At 40.2% G+C, this 23158-nt stretch overlaps 1 protein-coding gene across 2 annotated transcripts in view; it reads right to left on the minus strand.

Moving 5' to 3' along the window:
• Positions 1 to 23158, minus strand: part of vwc2 (von Willebrand factor C domain containing 2) — a 41600-nt gene extending 18442 nt beyond the window's left edge. Inside the window, exons 1-3 of one of the 2 annotated variants that reach the window (XM_079688695.1) lie at positions 22897 to 23158; positions 13721 to 14417; positions 12061 to 12190 (exon numbers count right to left, since the gene is read on the minus strand). In XM_079688695.1, the coding sequence (XP_079544821.1) occupies positions 12061 to 12190; positions 13721 to 14338 (748 nt within the window). In that variant the 5' untranslated portion in view covers positions 14339 to 14417; positions 22897 to 23158. Of the gene's footprint in view, positions 1 to 12060; positions 12191 to 13720; positions 14418 to 15098; positions 15223 to 22896 lie in introns of those variants that run through there. The other variant, XM_079688694.1, reaches the window with a different exon arrangement.

The following is a 23158-nucleotide window of genomic DNA, read 5'->3' on the forward strand; positions in this document are numbered from 1 at the left end:
CTGAGCTTTCATTGATTGTTTCTTAAAATAGTTTTATGAAAGGCAAAGAAAAATACGCAACCATCAGCATTTGTTGAAAGACTTCTGTTGGTGACAGTGGCCGTTACTGACAGGATCTCATTCAGAGCTAGAGAATGCAATTCCTGAAGAAATTGCTAGTGGGAATGCTTTATGCTGAAAAGCTGACGCTAAACTGCTATGTTGAAATGTAATGTGTAAGAAGAAAGTGAAGAATTTAGATTGAAATGATACATGAGCACTGGGGGCTTGAATGTGTGATGAGAGAAGAAAAGAAAGTAAAAAGGCTTCGAAAAGCAGCAGAATATTTGAACTGCAAACTTTTGAACTAACTTGTTGGTGAATGATCTGTCGCCATGCCAATGGCATTTGATGACATCCCATAATACGCTTAGATGCGTTGATGGCTGCATCGTTACCAAACCTGTGAAGTTTTGGGCCGTTTGGAGCATTTTCACTGAAGTTATGAGAAAACCGTGTTTCATGGCGAGCATTGTGCTGCCATGGCAACGGCATTTGAAGAAATCTCAAAACTGTCCCGTAGATGTCTTCACGGCTGGACTGTTAGCACACATGTAAAGTTTGAGCACTTTTTGAACATTTTCATAGGAGTTAATGTATAGCGACATCGTTTTTTATGGCGAGGGATGCGTTTCCATGGAAACGGCATTTGATGACACCCCATAATTGAAGTAGAGCTGTTGAAGGCAGGACCATTAACCATTATCTGAAGTCTGCTGCTCTGAGCATGTCAGTCGGAGTTATGACATCATCGTGTTCCATGACACAGGTGTTTATATTTAAGCTAAAGACGTGTCCAGAGATCGAAGGTTTCCATGGTGATGTGCAGTAATCAGTGAGAGGAGAGCATTTTCATTGTTCTGAATGAGAGATAAACCTGTGTGATTGAATGTGAACGTTTTGTTGAAGAACCGTAACAGATATCGGTGAAATTTCAAAGCGTGAAGCATGTCAAGGAACTTGAGCATCTGAAGTGTACCTTCGGGTTAATAATGTGGCCTTTTTGGCAGATTAACTAAAGGTGTGCGGCTGCTGTGGTGGGGATCGATGAGGCTGAACTTACAATGGGGTTTAATGGAGACATGTTGAACGTTTTTGTCACTTCATGCCCGCAAGAGGCATTTTGTTTAATTATTTTGCTGATTTTTTTTTATCTTTCAAGCTACGAGATGTTTTCCTACGTTTCTCATGAAACATTAGGTCTCAGGAATGTAGGGTTTGGGAATTATGGCAGGTTTAAAAGAAAATATGAAGGCAAAATTAAATCTTTCCTCCACTCTGTGACATCACACACTCTAAAATCTGAAGAAGGCCTCTTTACCAAGGTCTGAGCAATGTTTAATATCTCTAAAAGTACGAATCAGATTTAAAAGTTGTGTTACATGAATAATGTCAGAAAGATGAGTGACATTTTAAAGATGGAATGAGGTTTCTGAGTGAAAGTATAAAGGAGCAGTTAGCCGTTGAAGTTGCATGAAGATTGTTCAAGTCTGAAGAATTTCTCCATTGACTTCCATGTTAGAACCTTGATGAATTATGGGATATATCTCTGGAATTATGAAAGTTATGAATAAGAAAAGTAATAGCCCATCGATTCCCGACCGAGCTGAACGTTTTGATGTTTGAATGGAGTTTCTGCGATGTGGAATGTGGAAGAAGAAGAGGTGCAAAATAACCCGGCGAATAATAAAGAATTTTGTGCGTAGCATAACAGATAGTGGGAATACTGTATCAGCATTCCCACTAAATGAAACTAATGCTGATCCCATATGACTATTTCACTGGGGTTCTCCAAACAAATCATCAATTGGCTTTGTTTGTCCTGTTATTGGCTATTACTTAAATCCTCTTCAGACCACTAAGTGAACGCTCATGCTTTATGTAAAGGAGCATTTTCATTAAGAAACTGATGCATCATGGGATTACGGTGATTATGCTGAATTCCTAAGGACCTGACATTCAACTGTCTTGTTCTGGGATTGAGACATTTAAAGTGGCTATCTTTAAGGTTTCAGTTCCTATGTGGTGACATTTCGCTCATGGCAACGGAAAATGTGGTTAAAACTACAGGTCCCAGAATAATAGGTGGCAGAAAAACAACCTTGTTAATTAAGAAGTCAGGCTATAATTGGCTTTTTCCATCTTTCTACAAGCATCACGTGGTCTTATGCTGCACACTGCATGAGTTTGCAAAGAGTGAGAGTATAGTTTGTTAAATTGAAGGTGTGCAGACTGCAGTTCTTCATCTAACAAGTTCCTATGGCTGTTCCTGACTTTCCATTACTCCCTGCAATATTTCAAACTGACTATTAGATTACTGACTTTAGATTATTTTAATGATAGCAGTCAGTGTCAAGCTCACTGATGAACACATTTCATACGAATACTTTTTTATAAAAGTCACCCTGCATTTGATATTTAAAAGATTGTAATGTAAATCTGCAGAATTAGGATATGTTCGCATTAGAAGTCATTACAAGAGCATACAGTCCATAATACTTCAAATATAAAGATATTGCATTATAGGTGGGCCATTAGATCAATCACCATTATGTTGCCTGATTTCACGATTGAAAAAAAAAAATCGTTAAGATGAGTAACGAACTAGGGGAGGGGAACATATCCATATTTTATCAATATCATGATATGATACTAGATATATTTTTGGATTGTATTTGGGTAAAGGCATAGGAGGTTTTATTCATCTCATATTCTCAATGTGAATGCACAGATAGTCATTATAGAAAGTCTACCAATCAAAGCAATATGGCAGCAATATAAATATAGAGGTATTTCTTTTTTTTCTCCATATCGCCCAAAACTAATTCAGTCTCACAGAGTTGATTCCATTTTTTATGTGGCCACGAGAGTTATTAGGTGTTGTATTTCATTCGACAGTCCTTAGATCTGCCACCCCACAAATAAAGCTGAAATCTTGCTGAAGGCAGCTTTCTTCATATGTAACTTCAAGGTTGGAATACACAGAGTGGGAATTGCGCATAAAAAACTAATTAAGCACTCTTACGCAGTGCTTTAATATAGTTCTGAAGTGCACCCCAAGGGAATCTTGGATCCCACTCATGGACATTTTGATATTGAAGGTAAGAAAGGAAGCCTGTAAACATCCCGGAGAAATGAACTAGAACCGGAGCCTGGTTTATTTTTACTTCTCTGTTCAGACAACATTGGGTGTACAAAGAAATCCACTTTCCAAGCCGACGATATTAAACATAAATGTCCCTATTGTACTGTATCACCTATAGCATTACCTTCTTTGATTCTAGGTGTGATGAGAATACTTTAGTCCCGTGAAAGTGCCTCTGTCCTCAACCAGTGGGCGGAAAAAAGAGCTCATAAATCATCCATTATCTCTCAAGCCACACTGCAAAATATAAACACTGCAGGAATTGCTTCCACAACATCAGGTATAGCATAACAATGGCTATTTCCCTTAGACTAACAAGGTCTTGAGCGACTCTGTTGTATAATTAAGATGCTGATAAATGGGTAGTCTTTCAGCTGCAGCCGGGGCATTTCATTGGACCACAGCACCCAGAAGGAGCGTGGTGGCACATCAATCAATGGGAACAGTTTGCAGAGGCCTGTCAAAATGTCAACCCTAACACATTTATAAGTCTTCAGTTGAACACGCACACACCCTATCTGAATAACAACTCATCCTGTGGCCCAGGCTGCTGTCGCTACTGATTCATCATCATTAGCGCCATTTAGAACACAGTGTCTTGAATAAAGGACGCATATGTCAAGGATATGCAAGCAGAGAAAAATGTGAGAAAATAACCATGCACTTTACAAAATAAATCAAAAGTGCTTCCTCCTGGAGCTGGGATTAAACCACAGCCTGACAGCCACTCATTCACAGCAGCATGACACTCATTTGTGTTAATTAATGCATCGATCCTGCGCCACTGAGTTTACTCATTGCAGTCAGCCTATTATTCTGCCGTTCATATAACACCCACCTTTTTGTCAAGCTTCATTCATATTATATATCCTCGTCTCTCCATCACTCACTGCCTCTCACTCTCCGTGGCAGAAAGAGGTTTTTATAGGCACGTCAGGCTTCACAAGAGCTTTTCAGCACCAAGAGGCAGAGACAAATGGACTGTGCATGTGCATGAACAGTTGGACCCAAACTGTCACAACGGCGTGTTAGAAGTTGGCATCGGTAGCGTGTGAAACATGGCCATTAGCACCTGTGGCTTTTGGCTCCGTAGCAGGGCCAGATAATGGATGGGGAAACGAGGACACATCCCGATCATCACAAACCCCTTCATTCTGATTTTTTTTTTTTTTAAAACACTGCAGAGCTCCATTACAAGGTAATGGAAAGAGAAGAATAGCAGAAATCACTCATCTTAATGCATTTCTTGAGTGCATTTGCATTATAAATGCAGGATAAAAATGACCTTGCTCTGTAAAGACAGGAAATGGGAGAACTTTGCGCAGAGAGACAATGGTTTAACAACAACATGAATAAGTTCTTTCAGAGGGGCTACGTGAAATGGGGATCGGACTTTTAAATTTGAAGCGACTCGCATCTGAGCTGCGGAAAGAGAGTTTTTAATGAAGTGCCACCTTATGTGAATGTTTGTTTGCATATGTTGTCTCCAGCTAAGGCGCACACTGATCTTCTTTGTGGCTGAACAACACAGCTGCACACAAGCAGAAAGACCGTCACGACCAATGTCCTTTACAGGGACAGAGACAAAAACCCTCCACAGCCATCACAGCAGTGTCCGGATTATACTTAAACCTGATAAACAGTATTTCAATCTTAGATCCAAGGTGTCAATGTTAAAGATTGATCTTTTCTTCATGTGTTGTTATTTTTCCATTTCTGTATTATGGAAAATGTATCTTTTATTCTGTAGAAAATCCCCCGGCTGGCAGACCCTGGCTGAAAATCCTAGCAGTTATGTAACTGATAACACATAATTACTAACTATTACCTTTATTATAGCAACCTTTCTCTGTTATAATCATAACTCTGAAGTGCAGTCGTTAACTTTAAAATATAGCTGTCTGATGAACAATATTAATCCAAAGGTGAAAGTGAAAGAGAAATGCTAAATGTTCTACTCTTACATTTGAGTTTATTTGGAAAAGTACCATTTAGCTATATACCTGATTACATAATCTATACTGAATTCATTTATTTTCATCATAATGTTTGCTTTATGTTCATAATTGAAGAAGCAATAATGGTTCATTTACTATTTGATAATGCAATGTATTTGGTTCAGGGAGGTCCAGCAACTGCAGGAATGTTTGTTAGGTAGAGTTAACGTTTGCCAAACTCATTATGTATACCTCATCCTTCAAATGATTTCCCCTCGTAAATTATAAAAAATAATGCTGTTCATATAGGCAAACATTAGCAAGGACAAGCATTGTCCTAGACAAAACATGTATTTTTATTATTACATGTTCTCGTATGTCTAAAACTGTATATAAAGTGTTTTTGGCATGTGGATTAGCTATATTTAATATATGATAATATACTGTATCCAATTACAAAAGGCCATTTTAGGACCTATAGATGACAGAACTGTGAAGGGTAAACTTATTTTTAATTCAGGCACCCTTAACAGTTATGGTGTTATTTGTAGATGTTAAAATACATTTGCAATAAAACAATACTATTAGACTTTAAAAGCAGTGTATGGTCTAGCTGTTTTGGTATGGGGCTTATTTGTATTGTCTGCAAAGGCTAAAATCCCTGTGTTCCCTGCAGTTTCTCTCCCACACACTCCCCCCCTGCCTGAAACGCCTCCATTGGACTCCTTTGTTCACTTATGTAACCTTATGACATCACTATGTAACACTCAAACTTCTATTGGCTAGCTCTGACTTATTGTACATGATAGCTAAGGGGCTGGACATCTCTAAACGGTTAACAAATCAAACAGAGCAGGCCAGCTAACCAATCAGAGCAGACTGGGCTCTAGTTTCAGACAGAGGGTGAAAAGAGGTGCTGCAGCACAGGCAGTCTGAGAAAAAGAAAGAGCTTTTTGAACATTATAGCCTGGAAACATGTCACAGTAGAGACACTAAATAGAAATAAAAACCTGAAAATGAGCGCAATAGGACCCCTTTAAAGTCACTGGGCTTATTTCATTGGACATACCAGGAAACTCTGAGTGTAAACTACAAATGTGAGATGTGTGAGCAGAAAGCTTGGCAACAGTAGCAACAGTAACTAAGGGAAGCAGGGCTTAGCGAACAGTCATTTAGGAAGGAGAATTACATTTAGCATTTATCGACTAGCGCTGTCTGCTACAATATCCTTTTTTTGTGATGTGAGGTAGAGACGTACACAATTTCCAATCCATAGGCCTATAAACAACTCCCCTATTACTTGTGTGTTGTTAAAAAAAAAAAATGGATTCATTTAAAAAAAATAAAAAAACCTGCCACATCTTTAAAGGTGCTGTATGAATCATGCCTCTCTTAATATAAATGAGTCTCCATCCCTCTTGGCAACCAGGCTAGCATGTCTCGTGTCGCTCTATTTGAAGTGATTTTGGCTCGGGTTCAGGCTGTTTATCACATCCCCCCAGATTAGTGTTGACCCTAATGTCTGAGTCTTGAAGAGCACCGCTTGTTTCCTCACGCGTTGCCAAGGCGATCCCTCGCAAGAGCAAAGGACAAGAGGAAGGGAGTGCACGAGCGAGATTCGGAGGAGAGAGGCTTCTCCTGCATTGATGTGTTTCTTCTTTTTGCTCCAGAAGCATTCTTCAAAAGCTGATGCTACAAGTGAATCAACACTTGGCTTAGAATTTACTACAAACACTTAGATATATATAATAAGAAATAGCACCACAAGCAGCATGTAACCTTCCTCTGACTTTTATTGAAGAGGTGCTCTCAGATTAATCGATGTTTGTTAATTAAACTTCGCTGTGAGTGATAGACACACACTTAGGGAACTGTTTAATTGCAATGTGTTCCATTGCTTTTAGATAATGAGTAAACAATGAAGAGATCCTGCCTCCATCACAGCTGTTCTTTGATATTCATGAACAACTGTCTGGGGTGGATGTTAGCGATACCGCTCACTTTCATCTTCCTCCCCTGGCTCTTCCTCGAGTGTCTCCTCATATACAGGCTGAATGACACATCTGAGACAGGGTGCTCTACCATCGGCATTGATTTTGCATGCCTGAAAAAGCTGCGATAATACTCGTCCATATTTGATGATTTGATCAAACATTGAAACATGGCATTGTGATGTATATCAATATGGAGGGAAATGGTAAACAGGAGAGGGAATGAGGGTAAAAAAGGACCTACTTTGTTGAATGAGAAATAGAATTTGACTAATTTCCTCTTTATTAAACTCTATCTTCCACCTTACTTCAATTTCCTCTCATTTTCTGTGCTTTTTACATGTTTTATGCTCCTAAACATCGTGTTCTTCCTTTTTCCAGTGTCCTTACTCATTTGAATGAATTCATTATTTCCCATTAATGAGCTCAGCTTTGATGTGACACTTCAGGTGCATCAGGGTTCCTGGGAGGTCTTAACATCTGTCCATGTTTCAAACAACATCTGCACACAAGACAAACAACACCACCTCAGCGAAGAACTCTCAGACGACCTCCAGTAACCTTATTTAACACCGTCAGTATTTCATCACGCAGGTACCACTGAGGCGCTGTCTCGTATCGAGCGCTGTATGATCAACGGGGACGAGAAGGGGGATGACAATCATTGAGCCTCATCATTTAAACCAGGGCGTCTGTAATACCTAGCGAGGAAGTGTCATGAATAAAAGACAAAGTGAAATCCGATGTGTGATCGTTTTGATATTGATACGAGCTGAAGGAAGATCACTAGGTTAGAGTGATGTCTCATTTACTTCTGTATAATGTATCATCCAATTATTTAATAAGATATCCCCTGTGCGGTTAATTTTTTTAACACGTTGTTTATTATGTTTACTTTAAGGTGTCAAGTCTAGCGTGAAATTAATTGCCAATGCAAATGAAAGCATGTGACAATGAAGTGCTCCAAGCGACATGTTTTCGATGGATTATATCCGCACAGAGACCTCCATTAAATCCTGTGGAAGGTGACCAGCAGTGAGCTGAGTTTGACACTTACTAAGATGTTTGGCGATTGCGGAGAGTGTATACACTTCCTGTTTACAAGCTAAAAATCTAACCAGCCCTTGTTTATCAAATCAGAGCCAGAAACACTCCCTGTCCAATAAGAGGCTGTTAAACACACACTGCTTAACGATTCTGTTTAATTAGCAGCTCTGATAATCAAAGCTAACCCGAAAATATGAAAACACCAGCAGGAGGCCTGGATACGAGAAAGGAAGTCTTAATGATTGGCACCAACCATAGAAATATGTTTATTTTTAACCTGCAAATCTCACCTACTGCTGCTTTAAAAACCCTGTATTCTGAATGCTGAGTAAATGAGGCGTACATGCTGCCAAAGGCTATTTCCACATCTTCATAAATACCACTGTGTTCCTGCAGATTACTCTTAAAGAGTGTGTGAGCGATCCGACATGGTGATGTAGGTACAGGGTTCTAATTTGAGTGTCATACAGGTGCATGGGCGATGTATAATACTATTAAAGGTGTTTTCATTGAGTAGCAAAGTTGGATAGCTGTGCTCGATATTGTTTTGGCAAAAAAAAAGAGCATAAACATTTTCAGATAATTATTTTCACTGCATGGATCGACTAGGATAGAGAAGCAATCTTTAAAAAATGTGTTCACTGTGAGCATTCAAAGGAGTTTTGGACAGATAAACGATTTGTAAATTGGGATTGAAAATACAGATTCATTTATTTGAAGTGACATTCATAAATCAAATCAAATCGTTTTGAACTTAAAAATAAACTGTGGACACTGGTGTGTGCAAAGTTTCAGTTATCTTTTTTATATGGCAATTGTTTTTTAATATCTTTGTTGTAAATAAAGAAAATACAAAAAAACAGTTCACTCTTGGTACCAGGTCCTTTATTCTATTTCGTTTTGTACTTGTAGTGCAGTGTAGGACTGATTCTCAGCTGATCAACAGAGCGACGCCTCTGAATCAACATGATCTTGAACACCTGCTGGAACTGTTCTTCCGCCAATCACATCGACTCCTGGATTTGTCCTGTGTATTGCCTAGTCTAGGTAATGTAGTCAGTTGTTTTGCAGACTGATATTTTGTTTAATCTGGGTCAAGTATATACAAATGTGGTATTGCTAAGCCTTCAGTTGCTGTGGACAATAGTTTAGCTATTTAAAAATGGCGGGTGTCTGCAAGATGAACCGTTGTGCGGCATTTTCTGTTCACTTCTACCAATCAGGGGTTTGTAGTGTTTTATAATTCAAAAATCAGCTATGCTTGGTTCGATTGGTTTGATTGGTTCAGAATTTTTGCAAATGGAAAACCAATAAAAATGCGAGTTGAGAAGATGTTTACTGTGGACTATTTTAGGTGACTGACAGTTTGCCTGTTATGATATGACACTGTCCGGGTTGAAAAACAATACAGAAGAGGAACAACTTATGCAAAAATCCAAGGTAAAACCTGTCTACCAAAACAACTTGAGAGAGAAGTTAACTGCAACTCCCAAAGTGCATGTGTGCAAGAAACGTTCAATCTGGAGATTAAATGCATTTACTATTGAGTTCAGTGGCCATATTATTTGAATTATTTCAGCAACTACAGTGCCACGTTTTGTTATTACATTTAACAACAAAGCCTCTAACTGGTTATTTCTACGCAGCAAAAGGAAACAAGGCCCATGGGTATTGTAGTATTTAGAGCAATCCGCCTCAAAAAACGGAGTATTAGAAACAAAGATGTAATAATTCCGACTGAGGGCTATAAAATAAAGATACAGTTCAAACCAGTAGAGTCTAGACAATATTTCTAGATCCAAGGAGAGAATTAAAAAAAGACAGGCCTCTACACAGATTTATTCATGCACAGCACATTCAGGCTGTTTCAAAGCGATGGTCGAGGACATTCTTCCAGCAGTCAGATAAAGGATCATGGGCATGCTATACTAACACTTTAACGAAACATCCCCTCTGCGCATGCACTCTCTCTGCTGGGGGAGATGAAGAGAGGTCTGGCAGGTTAACAAGAGGCATACATTTCGCTAATAAGGCAGATGAAATCCCCCCCTAGCATTGCCTTCTGGTTAAATCACTCCTGAGACTCCTGTGTTGAGGAACATTGAGGATATATTTGAAAAGAAACACTGAAATCTATAGTAGGTGTTACAATACTTTCAGATCCACCTCACAACTGAATGAAACACTGTCTGCCTGGTTTTAAAGCCCACATATTTCACTCCTACAGTTTATAGTGCAGGTTCAGTAAGCTCCTCCAGAGCCACAACACAAATTATACAACAGGCTGAGTAATACTCCTAGTGATGAGTAAACTGGTCTCAATGTGTAAAATGAGTGCAGCGCCACTTTGACTCTGAAAGCATTTCTTATTCAGACTGTGACAGTATTAGTTGTGCTCAGGTAACCTGGTGTCTTAAACACAGAGAGCTCAGTGTATCCAATGGTAATGTGTGCTAATCTTATGCTAATAGGGGGCTGATGCCATCCTAAAACTGAAAATCCGTATCGACTGAATGAACCCATGGATTTTGTGGGACTCTTAAATTCAGATGCATGCTCTCCTATTCTGCCACATCTACTGTATGCACATACTGTATTGCGTCTACATCGGCCCCCCCACCAACTGATGTAGCCTTCGAATGGAAACCAGGGAATCCACCGGCTAGGAGGGAAATATGGAGCGCTGCCCAAACGCTAAAAGCACTGTCAGCATGATCAATATGTGCATATCTAAAAAGTGGGTGAACAGCAAAAAAAAAAATGGGAACAAAGAACCATCATGTATTCCCAAAGATTACAACAGGCACATATTAATAGAGTGAGTAACGCTTCAGGACTACAAATGCTTTTACTCATGGTCTCCAGAGGCTGTAGATATAAATATAGACTTTTAATTGAGTGTGAAAACCTTGGATTAATAACAAAAGTTCATTTCAAGCAAATGCTTATATCTACAGTGATAAAGGAATTGTCTTAATGTGATATTCTTAGTTGGTGGTACATACTGATCAAGGCGTTTTGTGGACTGTTTGTTTTCTTCTAGCTTAATTGTTGTCTTTATATATTTTGTCTCTTTTGAGGAAAACTTGTTTTATTTTTTCTTATTCTCTTGTGTTCAATACTTAATGTGTAAACGCTCAGTCTTCTTTATTGCATTTTTAAAATGTGGAACGTACTGTACGCAGCTTGTCTTTATCCCAGGGATTAAGTCTTTATGCAGAGTGCTTGCTCTTGTTTACGGTACAGCCCGTGCCACTTTAAGATTCCAGCTCAGAGATACATATCGCAAGTCATCATTCTTTTTGCTGAAGGAAGCAATGTTGCTGACATTGCCATGTTGCATTAGAGTCACACCAAGCAAACAAGGGGACATAATCTAGGACATGCTGTCTGGAATCATCCGAAACAACTTCAGATAATCGACTCTGAGCCACAGACAGGCCAAAGCTTTCAAACCAACAGGATCATAAACTTACAACCCGAGCAGCGAAAAAAGCAAACGGACCACACATCTGTGTACCAGACAGTGGGAGGGATTTGGAACATACTGACTCCATCAGATAAACTGAGTAATTATAAGAAATTATGTCAAAATGTTTTACACAAAAACATTTATTATTTTGTGGGTGTGACAAAAAAATCATTAAAATTACGCAATCTGTTATGGCAAGACCTTGCAAACACTGCAGTGCAGCATAGTGCATGCTTCGCGTCAGCAAAAATCAAGACTACTTCATACTTCCCCCTTATCCCTCCTGTTGAGGTGCCCCTGAGCAAAACACATTTGACATTAGTTTTCTCTGAGTCGAGCTACTCAGCAGCCCCCGCTAGCACACTGGTTACTTTACTGGAATAAAGCATTTACTGCAGTGTTGTTGGAAGAAACGCTCTCCATGCTCACCAGTCTTGCAGATGGGACAGCACTGTTCCGGCTCGTACTCCGGGTCCACACACTCCGTCTGAGGGCAGGCTGCCACCGAGCACAGCACCTCCCCGCTTGGCTCACATCGGCACTTCTCACATGGAGACACCTGCATAGAGAAATAGTCATTAAAACCCTCATAAATACACAAATACACAGGCAGACAGACAACAGTGTGTGTGAGCCTTAATTAAGTTCTCCTTATATTTGTCTCCGGCTCTTTTGTTTGTCTCTGTGTCTCACTGCTTCTACTAGCTCTGTCTCCCTGACAGACATGTGTACACACACGTGTACACACACACACACACACACACACACACACACACACACACACACACACACACACACACACACACACACACACACACACACACACACACACACACACACACACACACACACACACACACACACACACACACACACACACACACACACACACACACACACACACATTCCTGCCTGTCTGGCTTGTTTAATACATCATGTCACAAAGCTATAGGAAAGTCTCATCCTTCTAAACTTTATGGCCAATGAATGCCTCGTTCTGAATAGAGCCAAGTCGAGAGTTGAACTTCACTATCCAATCAGGGTATATAGAGAAATCAATAGTAATGGGGAAACAAAAGAAAGATGCTTCCAATTTTCTTGGTGCGTGAACAGAAACAGTAATTCCGGTAAGGGTTCTTCAACTGTCCTGTATGTCTTGAAATAGAACAAATGCGGGTCAAAAGCTGCTAGTATACCTTTTTGTTTTAAGAAGTGGAACACACTCCCTATGGAAGGCTTCATTTAGCAGCCGCTCGTATAAAGCATACACCTTTAATCTTATCCAGGGAGTAAAGGTTAATTCAGCCAGCGTTGCCACAGATTGCAGAGGCCTGCGCCTCCGCATGGCACTCCACTGTGAAAAATGGAGTGAGGCAGCACTTAGTACAATACGCAAGAACTTAGCAATCAACCATAAAAAAAACCTGCCTGTTGCTTAGTTGCAAAGCCACCCCACCTCCACCTCCACCTCCCCACCCCACAGCACAGCACAAAGGCTGACGTATGACTTGAAAGTAGAGCTTTCTGTGACTTTCCCCCAGCAGAAACTTGACATTGAGCTGGTGGTAATGCCGCCCGTTAGTTGGAGGAAAATCCCTAGCCTTAACCCCCCGCTGAGACACTTCACAACAGAAAGAGAGGCATTAGGCGCCGCTAATCGCAGACGTAGCACCAGCACTGTGGTGCAATCCTGAGTCGAGCCTTTCAAAGAGTTGTCAGAAGATAAAACACTAAAAAGATCTTGCTGGTGTATCTCTGTGTCTCTTCACAAGCACCCACACACAGAGTTGTAACATTACTGTAACTGTATCAGGTGTTTGCAACAAAGCGAATATAGAAACACTCTGCCAAAACATACAATGCCAAATTCAGCCAGCGGATATATTCAGGCGCTGTGTGAGGAAAAAAAACAACAAGTGCTGACCTTTGCCATTATAAAGCTGCCTGCCTGCTCGCTCACATGCTGTGAGGCAAGGTAACTCCTCTCTGTGTATTGCCTGTGATAAACTACATTGAACAGAGTGTTCCGTCAGCACTTGTTTGAAGTTTCCGCACGTCAAAAAAGAGTTAATGCAGTTAATTGGCTCACCTTAAATTCCTGCAGCGAGGTGTAGATCTTGCCCCGAAACTCACAGTAGTTTTTTTTCTCCTTGCACAGCGGGCAGCATTGGCTAGTGTCCACTTTAATGCAGCGAGGGTGAACCTTGGGACATTCTGGCTTGGTGCACATAGGGCCCTCGTCCGTGCAGAGGCAGGGGCACGTGGAAGGGCCTGGGGTGAACTGCTCACCAATGGCAAACACGAAGCCGCTCTCGTCCATGCAGCCTTTCCCCCGGTAGTCTGGGTAGGCGTACTCGTCAATGGAGTCCAAAGAGAGGGTGACGTCGCTTGTGGGGCCCTCGTCTATTTGGTTCAGGCTGTCCTGCTCTGTCCACAGCTCCAGGGGCTTCCCACCCTTAGATCCTTGGGAGCCGGGGTTCGTCCTGAGGGCAGTCCTGTTGGGGCCCAAAGCATTGATCTGTTTCTGAGCGTCGTATCCAAGCGGCTCCTCGGGGGTCTGCTCGTCCTGAGGTTTGTCCTGCCTAGCTTGGGTCAACACTTTTTCCAGACGTTCTCGGCTCGCCGCTATAGGATTGCACTGGATGCCACACATCAGGAACCCCAGAACAAAGAGAACTTCTGCTGTCATGACAACGGAGTGCAACATCTCTCCCCACCACCAGCGAGGTGGGAAAACACCTTGGCTCACATAACACGCTTCACATCTCAGGTGTGAGCCAGTCCATCTGGAAAGAGAAAATTAAACTGGGGTTATGCGCTCAGCGTTCTGTCACTTCTCATCCCAGGTGTAGGCTCTGTTTCATTTAGATTCTACAACAGTGAAATACATTCAGACTACATCAGAGCCCGACTCTCCCTGAGTGTGATGCAAGTCTGTAGAATCAGTGGATTGGATCATCAGGACAGGGAGCATTCATAGGGCTGTGTTCGGAAATCAATACTGCTTCATACTGTAACACTTCCCTGCATCAATCACTTGCAGCAGTGAGAAAGTAAGAGGCAAAATGGCCAAAGAAAGACCTGAATCCAACACTCTTAAGCCTATGCTCCTCTCATGGAACAAAGCATCGGGATCAATGTCTGCTTTTTAAGAAAAACGAGTCACAGTCAACTGTACAAAAGCAGAAATCTATTGATTGGAAAGAAGAATCTTGCTGACAGAAGTACCCATTGCATTGTCAAAATAAAGCAGTATATTTTACTAAGTGTTGTAAAAAAAACGTGTCATTGGTTTGGTTTAATCAGAAATAAAAGCGCGTCACTTTCTTTAAAGTTTTCAGAACTGCATGGAGTCAATAAACATCAGCTCAAGTCGAGTGAAACCCGGGATCAACTGCAGACGTTGCAGAGACTGCACATTTTAAAAAGCTGCAGTCACTGTGTTTGTTGTGTGTCTCTTGCTTAACTTGATTTGCTGCGACGTCTTGAAAATCCAGTGCCTGCTATGATGCTTTGCTGCGTTCGGTGGCCTACTTGCATTCATTTCCTTCTCACCAACTGCTCAGTGTCATCTCTGAGCCGCGTTTAAAGGGCTGCAGTCGTGTTGACATATAGCTTATTTTGAGGGAAGGCGAGATTACCCCGTATTGACTGACTCAACAATTAACTGTAAAGTCCTGCCCGAGCTTGATTAAGAATAGTTCACCATATTGATTAATTTGTCAAACTCAATTTCAGACTGAGCAATTGGGAGCCCTAAACAGGAGGGGGAAAGCAACTTAGCATTAAATTAGCCGTGAGCAAATAAGGTGTGTTAATACAGAGCGGAGATAATGCTGGGGAAACCGCCCGCATTAATTCTATCCAGCTCCTACTACGCAGCCAAACACTTGCTATATGTTTAAAGTCATGCAATTTGTTATTCATGAATTCTGATCTATTCTGAGGGGAGAGTGAGCTCAAATTGACTGCTGGCACACCGGCATGCTGTTTGTGTTGTGTTTTAGCTGAATTGCTATGTTTGAGGCAGAATCCTTGGAACTACTGTGGACAGCAGGGAAAGCAGAACGAGGTGCATACCGATAACGCTACTGCAGCTGAGAGAGGGAGAAAGTGAGAGAGAGAGAGAGAGAGAGAGAGAGAGAGAGAGAGAGAGAGAGAGAGAGAGAGAGAGAGAGAGAGAGAGAGAGAGAGAGATGAGCCCATGCCTCATTAGTAAAAGGACCTCATTTAGCTTTTCTCAGCCTCACCTCTCCACCTTAACAGCTGTTACTGGCTGTCGCACTGACACTGCTGCTGCTGCTGCTGCTGCTGTTGCTGCTGCTGCTGTTGCTGCTGCTGCAAGGCCCTCGGGCTGGTTGTCAACTGGGCGCAAACTAGCCACAGCACCACAGAATCTAAGGCCCAGGCTACCGACAGTACTATATTTCTCCCACTGCTGACAAATTCCATGAAAACATCAAAACCAGCCACAAATGGATCACACTAACAAGTGTATCAAAAGACTGGTTAAGCTAAATTCCTGTGATCCATAGTGTCCACTGATGTTAAAAAACACATTGATAAGCCATACAGTTTCTTCATGTATCCTCAATAGTGAATTTCATCAGTATTGCCAGATTTAGGATAATTATTGGAGGTGAACCATATTTATGCCCTCTTTCAATTAGCAATGCACATGCTGTAAAGTGCCATACAATACAATACAATGTACAATAATTTGAATATTTTCCACACTTAAGCTACCCTAAGTAGTTGGTTTTAGTCTCAGCTGTAATATCCGGATTAATTATAGATCAAGTTTACCCATCTGCCTTCTCACGTAACTTCTTTCCAACCAATCCTGCTTGGCTATGCAGTAGATCAACACAAACACGGCTTCTGTTCTCTCTACCACCGTTTGCTGCACATTTCAAGAGTTTGCACAAGAAGTAACTTTGAATTATCCAATAACCCAGTAACCTATTTACATATGATGATTTTGAGCCTCTACTATGTTTGATCAACACTCCCATCTGTCAACGAATGGTGGTCAAAACAATGGTGTAACTGCTCCATCTTATGACTCTAAGTTTTTCGCTTAGCACATACGTGTCAAATTCATATTAAAAGGTCTCCTGTGGGAACATCTTCTTTACAGCTCTTGCCTTAGTACAAGGGATGAAATTCTTATTAAGGGGCTAATTTGGACATAAAACATGCTAAGCAAACAAGCTAGCTAGCTATTAGCTTAACTATCTCCTTGTGCTTGATCTTACTAAGTCAAAGGGAGAGCTAACAGTAGTAGCCTACTGACCGTGCCATATTTTTCCTTAGTGACAGTAATAAGCTGTAACTTAGGCTGCACTCAGTGACACACGTACAATATAATATGTTTCTCTTCTGCTGTAAATAATAACTTCAGCGGTAAATGTGTATTAATCCATGGCTGAAAATAGTCCTCTACAAATGCACTCTTTAATTCTGCCTCAGTTACTTATTCAAAAAACTACTGTGTCTGCTGTTTGAGGAAAATAAAGAGCCTTCTTGAGAATGGAAACTACTATATTTGTTACCATTGAGCAGTTATTAATGGGCTCTGGGCTGAGTGCCACACACAGTGTAGAGAAATTGAATAGCAGTGAGACGCAGACCTTGATGGTTTGGGTCTTTTCATGGCATTTGTTGACAGTGAGACAAATATATAGAAAGTGCAGAGTACTTTAATATTCATTTTTTCTTGCAGATGAAATTGTGCTACAACTACATTTAACATCATTATGCTATTTTTGTATATATATCTCATCATTTCTGAATGTCTTATTTATTCAGTGGACTTGTGCCCAGAATGAAACACAAATATGTCCTTTTAAGTAAAGTAGGCTACCTACTGACAAACATTTCCAAGGCGTCATGTGTATACTTTTTCTGACCACTCCTCAGGTTCAAGTGATTGCAAACTTTCTTACATTAATAGCTTTGCATATAAGCCATTACGTTAAAGGTCATGGATCTATCTTTGCCCTACAGCCCTGCAGAGAATTCACTTTGTTTGCTTCACTGCTCTATCTTGAATACTTGCCAAGCTGGCTGTAAGAAATACACAACTACGAACTGACACTAAGATACAACGCAGTATCTACACATTTCTGCAGCATATGGCAGAAGCTTGAGCTAGGGGCTATCAAACAACTTATGAGTATTAATTTGAGTGTAATGGGCACATAATATGGAATTATCTGCAAGCATGGGTTTATAAAGTCTCTTTTAGTATCATAACCTGATGTAGAAACACTGTTTTCACAAAATAATCATAAACGCTGCACAAGTGTGACCCAAATGTCCATCATTATGAACATACCAAAGTTTATGTAAGCTAACATCACTGAGTTTGTTCACACTTCTGACACATTTTGAACACCCACTTCAGAGCAAAAAAAATCAGCTCAGCAAGTGGGAAAAAAACACTTAAATTAACACTTGTCAGCTCCAAACAATTATCTCTGGAAAACAAACACTTAGCTGTATATTTTTGTCTTGAAGAACATTCACATTTTCCATTACCCCACAGAACTGTGGTCATGTGGTTCTCCTATCTGTTCTGCAACTGAAAGGGCTCTGCATGGTCCACGGCATTAGTGACATGAAGTGCTAAAGTGGCATGTGAGTCCAGCCGAAAAGGGGCCAATTAAAAAAGAAATATACATTAGAACGATTAATAAAGTCAGTCTAGTTGTTGTTGATTTAAATTGCAACAACATGCAGCACTTTAATGACTTGTACAAAAACAGTTTTAGTTTTTAACAGAAAGCCTCCCGGGGTTAAATAAACGTTATGATATATTCAGTAAAAAGCAAGACCTCCACTTAGTGCTGCTGTTGTGCTACATTGTAATCTAATGTTGTTTCTTTCATTGATGAATAATTAATGATATAAGCAGAAGAGCTGAGAGGAACGATGTTCTGCATGTGTGTGTTAGAGAACTGGCAAATAAACTACATGCCCCTGGAGTAAAACACAGTCCTTAAATATTTGTACTGCTGAAACATCTGTGCTCGTATCCTCACATTTTAATGATCAAGTGATAGAACAGTTTTACGAAATGAGTTTATAATCCTTCGTTGAGCTTGCCAGCTGCGGTCAGTCAGCACTTGGACCAGAGATGTGAACATTTTTTGTTCAAACCTCAAGCCTGACATGTGAAACAGCAGGAAATTCAGCGCTGGAAACTCTGAGAAAGCTCCTATTGTTTCCATGAAATTCAAAATTGCATCACCAAAACTCAATGTTAGATTTACAATTCTGTCTGGGGTTTCAGGTCGACAACATCCAACAACATCATTCGGAATGTTTTATCAGAAAGCCTTTATTCATCCCACAGAGGAATTTATGGTATTGGGGACAATTGGCAGCTATTATGTACAGCAGGGAGCAGTGTATGGGATGGTGCCTTGCTCATAGGCACTAGGTTGTTCTGGAACTGGCTACTTTCCGGTTTCCAAGCCAAGTCGCTACTCTTATCGCCCATTCACTGGTGACTTTTCCTGATTGTACAACTTTTGCTTTTAGCATGATTTTTGTTTAAAGACACAATGTAACTGTTTGGGGTCCTGCTGTAAAACACCCTTAAAGACAATAGATTTCTATCTGCTCTATATTTGTGCCGGGAGTTGACAGTCCTTTCTAATGCACTGAATGTGTGTTGGTCTTTATGTTTTTATAAGTTTGTTGAGAAAAGGACTAACAGATAGGATATCATACTGTTTGTTTCTTTGTCTATGAATGATTTATTGAAACAAGGGAATATCTGTTCAGTGGGGGAATGTAACTAAGTACATTTAGGTACTTGTACTTTACTTGAGCATTTTAATTCCATGCTACTATGCTTATACTCCAATACACTTTGTTGGCAAACATTTTGGCAGATTTATGTTATTGATAAAAAATATAAATCAACTAATACACTATCATTTATTATTAAAGGTTAAGCCACTAAGTAGGAAGCAATGAAGTGATGAACACGTTAATGCATCAATAAGTATAATACAAAATGTGATACATGGTGTTTAAATGGGCCATATTGCATAATGAATCATGTTCATTTTGGAAAATATGTACAATGTACATTTTGATAATAATATGTAATTGTATCACTGTATATATATATTATCAATAATATGTAAACATTTGAAATGTATGTTAATGTTGTTAATTATTTTGTATTGTAGTGTTTTGGCAACATTGTTTAATTTAACTTTCATGCCAATAAAGCCCCTTTGAATTGAATTGAATTAATACTTAAGTAAATAGTATTCATGCCAGACTTGTAGCAGAGTTTTTTACACTTTATTACTGCTACTTAAGTAAATAATCTGAATACTTCTTCCACCTCTATATTTATTCATACATAGCCCAATTAACATTAATAAATAAAAATACTAAAATGTCATAATAATGCTTTCTGCTCATGTTCTTACAGTACGTTGCACTTTCATCAAGTGTGCAAACCAATTTCTAGAAATGGGGGAGAGTTCTATATTGTGTTTGAAAAATACATTTAAATAATAAAAAAAGGAATTATTAATATCTTTCCACCCGAAAGAACAAGGGAGAGAAAGCCAATTCCACCAAAACACACGTGTTAATATCAGATCCTTCTCTCCAGGCAATGTTGTCATTTCAGATATAATATAGGGCACCGTCCCTGTCTGTAGCTATACGCGGGATGTTAAACCTGCATGAGCGCTGGCACACAATCCAGTTCCAGTTTATAGGCAGAGGTAATCACATCAGCTGTCAAAGTGATAAGACAATCATCAGAATATGACCTGACTCTGCCAAACATTTAAATGTATTTCTCCTTTTTCCTCAAATATCCCTATGCTGGCTTTACAACGCTGTACAGCTGGATGTTCTGCACACAGTAAACAGCAATTACTCCATATGTTACCTTGGGATTCAACCCTGCAAGAGGTTGAAGGCAACAAATATAATGATCTACCTTAAATGGCTAATAAGGGATGTCGTGCATTTCAAATAGCTGACAGGTTTTGTGCTATTACTCTTCAGCTTTGACGATATTTCCACTTATAACTGACATTTAAATGTTGCCCTGGCTTGCTGCACTAGTGAGAATCAACTCAGTATTAGCCTCGGTGTTGGCCAGCGGGAGCAGGTTCAGTCATTATGGTCACTGTAGACATAATTCCCTCCGTCAGGGAACAGTTGTGTCCTGTTTACATCTCGGGTTATTGAACATACCCTATCTGACCACTGAGGTGCAGCACCAATGATTAATCAAGCAGAGTCATCCTGGCTGTTAGTTCATGGTTCAATGATGCTCACCATCCCATTGATTTATGACTCATAAATGATTGTCCTATTCATTACCCAGCAGAGTGGATAAGGCCTATAAGTCTTGACACAACCTGAGCCACGAGTAACATTTTAGCTCTACCTTGACTAATAGGATACTGTTATTCAGATTTTAATGGCAACAATTCAATAACACAAAGTGTGGCGGTTAAAATGTAGGAATGTGACCTCTATCTTGCTTTCTTCTCTTATGTCATTCAGAAAGGTTTCTTTCAGGGGGGTTGATAGCACCACACATTAATGCTATAAATAGGGCAAAAAGACATCTCCAGGAATATTCCACTCACGAGCTAAAATGTTTGTTATTTGTAATTACTGTTTGGTGTTAATATAAGTGAGCCATCTTTACAGGAATGTTAGAAATTAGGCATGTTTGATTTGCTTCAAAAGCCTGGCGGTGACAGAAAAAGATAACAGAGAAAATTATCTGCTTTGAGACTCACTCACTCCTCAGCATTTTGATTTCTCTCTAAGTGTACACACTTTTAGTCTGACAACAAGCCTCTAAAAACAAGCAAGCCTCCCATCCATATTGTCTTGGAGAATAAAACTCCTGCGATGTCTCTCTGCGAAATCAAACTAGATGTCATTGAGAGGAAAACCATCTCCTCAGGGCTGGAATTAACTCAGACAGACAATATGCCCTCGCTGCTGTGTGCACTTCATTTATTGCACATTACTGAGACTCCCACTAAGACTGTTTCAGCATCCCGACATGCCATCGACGGCACATGGGGAATGCAACAATTTACTTTGAGGTCTTCTTCAATTTTATGACATCGCCGATCACGGGGGACGAGATGTGAAATGATTCGACAGCGGTGGCTAGTGGGCTAAGATCTGACAGGGCCTGGGAAAGTATTGAATTAATGATGCCACGTTTGAAAAATCATTTTTTAAACAAATAAACAGTGTGAAACGAGGAAATCCAATTAGAGCAATAAGGGACACCGAGGCAGGATCCAAGAGTATTAAGCCATCTGGCAGTGAGTAAAGATTGCTTCAGGGCTGCCTAATTGAATTTTATCCTCTGACTGTAATATCTTACCAGTGACCCAAATCAGAAGAAAGTTTGCCTTGGATCGTGCAATGCGATAAACCAACAGCCCTTGCAAAACTGTCATATGATCTTAAGATTATGTGAGGCGGAACAAGGTGAGAATTTGCTCTTACACAAAGCCCTGGCAGGAAATGTCGATGCAGGAAATGTACAAAGGGAGGAGAGGAAATCAGCTTTCTATTAAAATATATAGGATTATGATGTTAACACTGATAATGATGGAGATTTAAAGTATTCTTTTGACTTTCTTCTGTGTCATAAATGTGGGATATTATAAAAAAGGTGATTAACTCAGTGTCCATATCTGCAAAAAACATTGGAAAACTAGCAGAAACATTATCAAGGAAACATCATTATTCAACCCCCTATTCTAACTGGACACCATGAATTAATAAAAGGATAACAACGTTGTAGCCTATTATGTGTTTGGGCTCTAGAGGCTGTGTAGACTGGATGTGTAAGCAGGCAGGAGTCTTTGTGCAGTCAGCCACTGAAATCCCTGTGATGCTTCTTTGAGAAGCATTAGTCATAAATTCAAATGAAAAATACCAATACAGTTCACTTACTCTGATACATGTAGCCTCCACAGGTGCAACAGCCTTTTCCTGAAGGGTTGAATGATCTACATCAAGCTAATTTACATAAAACAGCCTATGTGATAAATGCGGTTTAATTTCCACGCAGGCATGGTGGCTTTACTCTTACAGAGTGTATGAAATATTAATTAAAGACAAACCAGAGAAAACACAATAAAGTAAGTTGATGTCAAGCCTGAGTATTCAAGAAAATTAGACTACCATGCACAAATAAAAAGCCGCATCACCTCACACACAGCAACATTGATAATTCACCTGTAATGCTCGGAGTCTGTGGATATCCTTCAGTGCGCGCTGGGTTTAAAACGAAGCCTTCGGACTGTTGGACAGCGGAGCCATGATAGCAACAAATGATCTGTGTGTGAAGAGATGGAAACTGACGCTCGTTAAGCCAGTCAAAAGCACAGTTTCCACGGAGGATGCTCGCAGGTCATCGGTGTGTCTCGCTAAACTTTAATGGCCACAGAGAGTAGAAGCGCTCCGTCTCCAGCGACGCGCCGCTGCAAGTGCCGCGCAG

The sequence above is a fragment of the Notothenia rossii genome (genome assembly GCF_949606895.1).
Source record: "Notothenia rossii genome assembly, chromosome: 6".
NCBI lineage: Eukaryota > Metazoa > Chordata > Actinopteri > Perciformes > Nototheniidae > Notothenia > Notothenia rossii.